The following is a 7,448-nucleotide window of genomic DNA, read 5'->3' as shown; positions in this document are numbered from 1 at the left end:
AGCCGTGGAGAAAACCTTATTCATCTGCATTTTAACAGTACCGGAGCGATCTGATCTGTGGCATCAAGGGTTAAGTTTAGCTAAAATTTCAGTTCCTGGAACAGTGCACCTTTGAAGGACTGCTGATTCATTTAAGGCCCACGGAACAACACTGAATGTTTCTCTGGCTCCCTCTAGTGGCTGCATGTTTATATTACAAAACCCTCCTCATAAACTGTTCTTTCATATAAACTAGTGCAGTGCCTGTTCAAAACGTGCTTGTTATTTCATTAACAGATACATATTTTATTCAATCATTAATCATCATCATCATGTAATTTCCACATGACTTGCTGTGTTATGATAATAATCATAATAATATCATATTAACATTACGTTGTCATTACAGCAGCGGTGCATAAATGACTTGTCCTGCCTGTTAATAAGCCTTATATATCGTGCTTGGGTGGGGAAAAAAGGAAACAGAACGGCGCTGTCTTGCTGTCACTGCATCTCAATCGAAACGCTCCAATATTTCGCTTTTGCACCAGTTTGCAGAGCTCGGGTCTCCCGCACTGTAGATGATCCAGTGCGAGGTTTTATAGCCGCAGCCTGTTTCGGGGGAATCAGTGCTTTGACTGACGCAACCATCTTTGCGACACACCGTTGTCTGACCAATGGCGTCGCCCCAGCTCTAAACAACTCTCGTTTTATGTTTCTCTTTTTAGGTTTCTCGAAGAAACTTCACAGTTGACACTGCACTTCTTTGGGTCCTCAACAATACACACATGAAGTCTGACAATCGATGGGATGATCAGTTGTTCAGAACATCAAAGGACAGACAGAGATTACTCCATTTATTAGCAGGTAGTATTAGTCTTTGACAATGCCATTAACCAAAGTACAAAACAGGGTCAAAAACAAGCCCATTATCTGTATCATTTCTAAAGTACAAACAGAAACTCCAGTTAGTGTGTTCTTATTCATAAGACCAAGGTACAAAACACTAAAATAATGATCAGAATACTCAAATGGTCAAGTCCTGATCGTGGAATTGACCCTTCACCAAGTCCCGCCCCGTCATAGCAAATCATCAGCCAGCTGCTACCAGGGTCCGATAACTATACGGCCCTGCTCCATAGACTCTCATGCAATTGTTTCGGATTTTCGTCATCCTTCTGTCTGCATCTCTCTGAAACTGTTTGTTCCTTCCAAAGATCTGATAATATTTCTTCACGGAGTGCAGTTAGTGACAGTGTGTTTGCCATGCTAGCTCTGACAGCCTGATACACTGAGACCCCTTTTGTTGTTGACAGCTAACAAAAAAGGGACAGGACTTAGCGAAGGGTCAATTTTACCATCCAATTTTTTTTTCTTAAAAAACATTTGGGATTAACTATTTAAAAAGACAGAATATATCAAATATAGGACATGTCAAATCTTTGATGCACCTATTCTTTGAGTGGTAACCTACTTAAGACTCTTTAGATTCCAGGCCTTCGCTTGTCATACACTAAATTCTTGGCCAGGAAAGCAGCCCTGCAACATAGAGCAACATTACAAAATCTTGCTGGGAAACTAGTTCAACGCCACTTTGATTACCTCCTGGTAGAGCAGTTCACCACAGCTCATTAAAAACAAGCTTCGGATTGCTCAATGTACAGTAAAGGTATGAGGACTGTATCTAAATGCCCTCTCTGAACCCGCGTGGACTTGGCACGATTCAAAGAATTTCATACAGTGGGAAGAAGAATTACTCAAGTGAAGTAAGGTATCACTCAGAGAACTGTGTTGAACGCAGATCCTGGTTACTTAACCAGCTATTTCCGCCAGCGATTGTCGTAATTATGCAATAACTACAACAGATGTTATTTGTTTTAGATTTAGCAATTCCATGGACAAAAATGCATTTTTACACACTGCAGCAAAAACTGCTTCTAGGACCCCTGAAGCAACAGCACTCTAAGATGGGTTTAAAACGTTTGGCAAAGAGGAGGTTGTGACATTGTAAATGATAAGTGTGTTATGTTTGTTCCCTTTTATCCTTATGTTGATGGTGCATTTGGGTTCTCCCTGAACTGACCTTAAAACTAGTGGTATCCCGTTTGCACATCCTACATAATGCTAATACCAGCACAGTCACATTTGACCCAGTTTCCTACAGGTAGGTAGTTTTTCTTGCAGGTTAAACAAAAAGTCTATTTTAAATAGTTCGGAAAATAGAAGTCTTTGGTCAACATTGAGACGATACAGGGGATCTGCTTCTTGCCACTAAATCCGGGTAGGCTGGAGGACGACGCAAAGTGTAGCGCCACCTTGCGGTTGACTCGGGTCATGATCTGCATCAGCTCCATCTCTCCGCTATAACGCTGCAACATCTCACACAGTGACTGCATGAACCAGGATCCGGTGTATGTATTTCTCCATGAGTAGTAGCCTGCAGGACAAGGGACGGTGTTACTGCTCTTAGAAAAGGTGCATACTTAACAAACTGAGTATCAGGTTTATGCCGATATCAGCCAGTAAATGTGTCATTGACTGAATATAATGCAGTGTTTTGAATGGATAAATGCCTTTTCTGCTGCTGTCATTTACCTGGAGCAGTGGAAAAAGCATATAAGAAATCTGCCTCCACGGGAATCCTCTCCGATGCTTGCTCATCCTGGCTGTCGGTCTCGAGAGAGGTTCCGTCATCCAAGTCTGAGCCACGGCACGCCTAAAAGGGCCAGGAGATCCACGCATTTCTCGTCAACTGTCGCAGTGTTAATCCCACCCACTATGGTAATTGTAATTTAGATATTTAGATTTGATTGTAGTCTATACCATTTTATTACCTTTGACTCATAAGTAGTTAAAAAAGCACAATATATTAATACTGAGAGTCATTTTGAGAAATTAAATACGAATAAAAAAACATTACTATATAAACCTTTCACTACAACACAAGCATGTCAAGATACACAGCAATGGCTGAAACACAAGAGCATTTGTGTGGGAAGGGGGGGTATATTTAACTGACCTGTATGATGAAGAACTTTGGTTTCCCCAACAGACTTCTGCAGTTATCTCCTTTAAAGTATTTTGTCAGGTTTTCGAGCCTTTCAAAGCCGTCTGTGCCATATATCACCCCCTCATCTCCATGACTTAGCAACACACATGCAAACGATGCACTAGCACTGTGGTCCTGCTTGGACACTAGAGACAGACACGAGAATAGATAGAAAACAGAGTCACACTATTCGTCCAGATACTTTTTCCTTTCTCATTTTAAATGTTGGGTGACGCAACACCTGTTCTCGAGAAGCTGTTGCAGTTCTCAGGGGACAGGAATCTACAAGTCTGGATGGATGCATGGATGGTTACTTAAGAGTTCCCAGGAAACCATCATTAAGTTTTTGACAATGTTTGGGAATTAAAGAGTAACGACACACAGACTATTAAACCCGCTTAAACTGCCATCTAGTGGTTGCTGCATGCTCCAGTGGTAATGTCCACAATCTACAGGATATGCAGCAAAAAGTATGCAGCAATTCAATTCACTTTTATTTATGTAGAGTGGGTCTAGACCGTACTCTTTATCTTACATTATTATGTAAATTTGGAATGTAGGAATACTTGGAGTTCCTATTACCACTTGACAGCAGTTCTTTCATCTGCTCCACAGTCTGGTCATTGGCCACCCGAGTGTTATAACCCAGGCCAGAGAAGGTCTTCATAGCATGAGCGGCATCAACATCCGTCCCATTACGAGCACTCATCTCTGGAGAAACAAAACACACAAGCAGAAATGCAGTACACTCTCAATGCCAGCATCTACAACATAGTTAAAAGAGCCCAGACTCATGGTCTGACTACAATCATATGCACTGTGACTAAAAGCTGCAGGGGTGTGAAACAGATGTTAATGGGAGGAGGGTGATTTTTTTTGTAAGCCATGTGTCTTACTGCTGTGTAGGAGTTGAGGGGAATTCTGCCCCCTTCAATATCACCACTGAGTAAACTGAGTATAGGCACAAAGTGGAAAATTAGTCCTACATTAGGAGTTCTGCAGTATACACGTTGTCCCATGTGGTGGGAGGTCAATAAACGGGCAACAGAAAAAAAAAAACAGTTTTGTATTTAAATTCAACACACAAGTATGTAGAAAAAATTTCCAAAGCTTGTAGTTGCACGAGTTTAATTAAAAAAGGCAGAAAAAGTCCAGCTATCAGATCAGGCCTTTCTCACAGCAGACATTATGACTCGTCAGACCATCAAATCCAATATTGTTACTTATAACACTGATGATGGCTCTGTTCCATTCAGCTGGCCCCGTAAGTCATGACAGTGGTTCAGCATGCAGAATACCAGGACCCTGAAACTGAGGCAGCTAAATGGAATTCAGCCAGCGTTCCTTTCATGATTTACACCTGTTCTTTTCCTACTGCAACATGTCGAAATGTCTTTGGATAAAAAGGCCTCCTTTATCTGTCAGGACGATTTCCCAACTCAATTTCAGTCACACTCCTCCCATCTCTTTATCTGTAAACACATTACCCCTCCGTCAGTGTATGTAAGCAGGGGCGTAAAAAATGTGGAGAGCAGGATTTGCTTGGAGCTCTGACTGGTTTTACATGTGTGGACAGCTGGCCAGTTGCCGTATAAATCATGCATAACTCATGGTTTTAGAAAGCTCCTAAGATTAGGAATCGTTTGTTGTCTACATTATTGAATTGACAGAACTTGTGTTCAAGTGCCCATGAAATGAACTAGATACGTGTGTGCATCAGTGCATATGATTTGTTGAATGAGTGTATTTACTTGTGCTACTGTGGAAGTTCTTATTGTTTATAATCACACAGGTTCCAATGCTGGGGTAGTCTGTCTTGTAGCGGTAGGGGTCAGAGCCTGCTGCTTTACTGCTTCCGCCGCTTGCGACAGAGTCCCCCTCCTCAGAAGTCTTACGACCGCCTGTGCCCACTGGAGCCGGCCTGAAAATTCACACACACACACACACACACACACACACACACACACACACACACACACACACACTTTGAAATAATTTCAAACCTTAGAAACTTGTTTGGCGCCATCCTACTAAAACACACTTTTTAACACGTTTTGAAAACTCTGAAGTAAACTCGAGAGGCTTGTTTAACCACATCCAAGTGTGTTGCAGATTTTTCTTTTGTAGCTTAGCATTTGTGGGCGTTTAGCACTCTGAAAATTAGCTTCTACTTTATAAAAACAATGCATGCGAATGGTTTATAGCCTACACTGGGACAAACTGAATAATGGGCAAAGAAGTAAAACTGTTACTACATGTCCTTTGTGGACAGCTATAAGATGATGGAAAATATTTATGCTAATTGAATTAATAAAAGCAGTTAAGAACATCAACATGGTGGTCATCAGTCCTTCTGGATTAATCGTTATGAGCTTGGCCAGCCAATACAAGATGTATGAACACTGCTCCATATTTAAACCCTCACTAACCGGCCAGGACAAGTCAAAACATGTGCACAGGTGTGCAATTACCGTGGTATTTTCAGTGGATCGAGCAATCTGATGGCATCCATGGTGTCCCCACCGCTCTGCTGGTCACCATCGTCACGAACCTCAGCCATGTTCCTACACACAGGAATAGAAACTAGACAGTGTTTTAGAAAATCAGAAAATCTGCCACACCAGTAAGATAAAAAATAACAAAACTAAATACCCAAGCTGAAAAGTCATTAAAAAAAAATCATAAATACATTACTTAAACAACAATCACAACACAGATCTCCTAGATTTGATTTGATTTTCTTTTTAAATAATTTTTACAGTTTAAAAATTACCTTGTCACAGCTCTCTAGTGTACAGCACAGCTAGTTTGGCATCTCTGTACTACAATTTCTTGTGACTTACTGGGCCGACATATACCCCGATCGCCATATATCTGCGATAAGCTAATTTCTCGAAAGACAAATGTACAAAACGGGATATGAAAGTAAACAAATGGAGTCTTTGCAACACCTAGGTTATTGTTTGCTAAAGCTTCGCGTGAAAACCTACTACTCGGCGCAACAAAGAGCGGAGGAGCTACAAAGCAGTATACACCGTACAAGAATGTAAAAAGAAGAGAAGCCCTCAGAGAAAAGAGAAGTCTGAACTGGCTACACAGGTTCTCCCCTTGGAAACACGTGCACTTTGACCGAAGTGGTAAGCCACCAGTGACAGGACACGTCTGGTCTCATGGTACATAGTGGAGCCAGTGGAGGATGGCCTTCGAGACGGTCCCACTCATGAAATATGGCTGACGTGAGGTATGAGAGAGCACCTCCGCTCTGCTTTCACCTGAGGGTTAATGCTTTATTACATAAAAGCGTGAAAAGTGTTATTTGGTAAACAGGGGAGAGGTCACCTTCGTTTCGGCTGAGGTGGCCCACTTCTGCCATAAAAACACCGCAGGGAACCCTGTTCTATCTCTTTTCTCTTAGCTGTTATCTTTGGAGTTCGTAGAGTTGGCTCACCCTTTTTTTTTCCCCACCCCCCACAAGCTGTATTTTTGACTCAGGTCTCGCTGTCAACAGGATTCCTCCCACACAGGGACCATTTCTTCAGTAAAAAAAACCTGCAGTTTCTGACGGTGAGGTCTGTAGTTTACCAAGAGTAACCAACACAGTTTTCTGACTTTCTCGGTGTTTTGAGCTGCTGAAACAAAAGATATATAAATTTACCCCATTTGAAGTGGGGTATTTTCAGGACAGAATGAACCAGCCCCTTTAAATCCACTGCACGGGTCATTTATCAAATATATTTAATGCATCGTTATCAATCTCATAATACATCAATGGGCTAGCTAGGAGCATCCAGTCCTGTTAGGACCTCACTCATAGCGAAACTCCCGTTTGCAAAGCAGGAAATGCTACACAGCCCCGTTTCCAGGATCAAAGGTATGTCGCTGTAAAGCGAGAACGATTCTGCCGAGGTTTGAATGGCCCGGGTCACAGGGGAAGGTTACTACTAACTTAGCTACTGTTACCGAAGGGAGTTCCTGGCTAACCGTGATATGACAGCACCGAAGGGGTCGCTGCTAAACGTACCACATCAGACACTGGGGTTACCTGCGCATTAAGCACAGAATGGACTTGGAACCATTACCTCCGCTTTCCTATCAGAAAGAAAAAAAAAACTCATAGGGACGCCAGCTTTACCAGTCCTGCGTTAGCTGGGGCGGACACAACAACGGTGTCTGCATTCTCTGATGATTTACGGGTCTAACGGCAAAACGGACGTACCTTTTCCGCGAGACGGCCGGAGAATGACGGCTCGGCGGGTCGCCTCCCTCCGTGTCCGTGCGAGGAAACGTCGGTAACTGTTCGAAACTTTCCGCCAATCAGGGACGCCGGGCCCCTGCGTGGGCGGTGGGCGGGGAAAGCAGCTCGGGAGTACGGGTTGATGGACTCGGACAACCCCCCGGGCGCGACCGGTCAGCGAAGGTT

At 42.9% G+C, this 7,448-nt stretch overlaps 1 protein-coding gene across 4 annotated transcripts; it reads right to left on the bottom strand.

Moving 5' to 3' along the window:
• Positions 1-815: 815 nt before the first annotated feature.
• LOC120785392 (caspase-3-like) lies at positions 816-7,348 on the bottom strand. Of its 4 annotated transcripts, none has more exons than XM_040120085.1 (7): positions 7,245-7,348; positions 5,500-5,611; positions 4,780-4,949; positions 3,611-3,739; positions 2,999-3,174; positions 2,575-2,695; positions 816-2,416 (listed from the first exon to the last, which is right to left on the bottom strand). In XM_040120085.1, the coding sequence occupies exons 2-7, from the start codon at positions 5,586-5,588 to the stop codon at positions 2,178-2,180; spliced, it is 924 nt and encodes a 307-aa protein (XP_039976019.1). In that variant the 5' UTR covers positions 5,589-5,611; positions 7,245-7,348; the 3' UTR covers positions 816-2,177. The 4 variants fall into 4 exon arrangements, with proteins under 4 accessions (XP_039976019.1, XP_039976021.1, XP_039976022.1 ...); XM_040120087.1 differs by having other exon boundaries at positions 5,500-5,592; positions 7,245-7,320; XM_040120088.1 differs by lacking the exon at positions 7,245-7,348 and adding an exon at positions 5,802-7,234 and having other exon boundaries at positions 5,500-5,592.
• Positions 7,349-7,448: the final 100 nt, after the last annotated feature.

This window comes from Xiphias gladius, chromosome 23 (genome assembly GCF_016859285.1).
Source record: "Xiphias gladius isolate SHS-SW01 ecotype Sanya breed wild chromosome 23, ASM1685928v1, whole genome shotgun sequence".
Taxonomy (NCBI): Eukaryota; Metazoa; Chordata; class Actinopteri; order Istiophoriformes; family Xiphiidae; genus Xiphias; species Xiphias gladius.
Note: the sequence above shows the minus strand (reverse complement) of the source record. Positions and strands in the feature narration are given on the sequence as shown.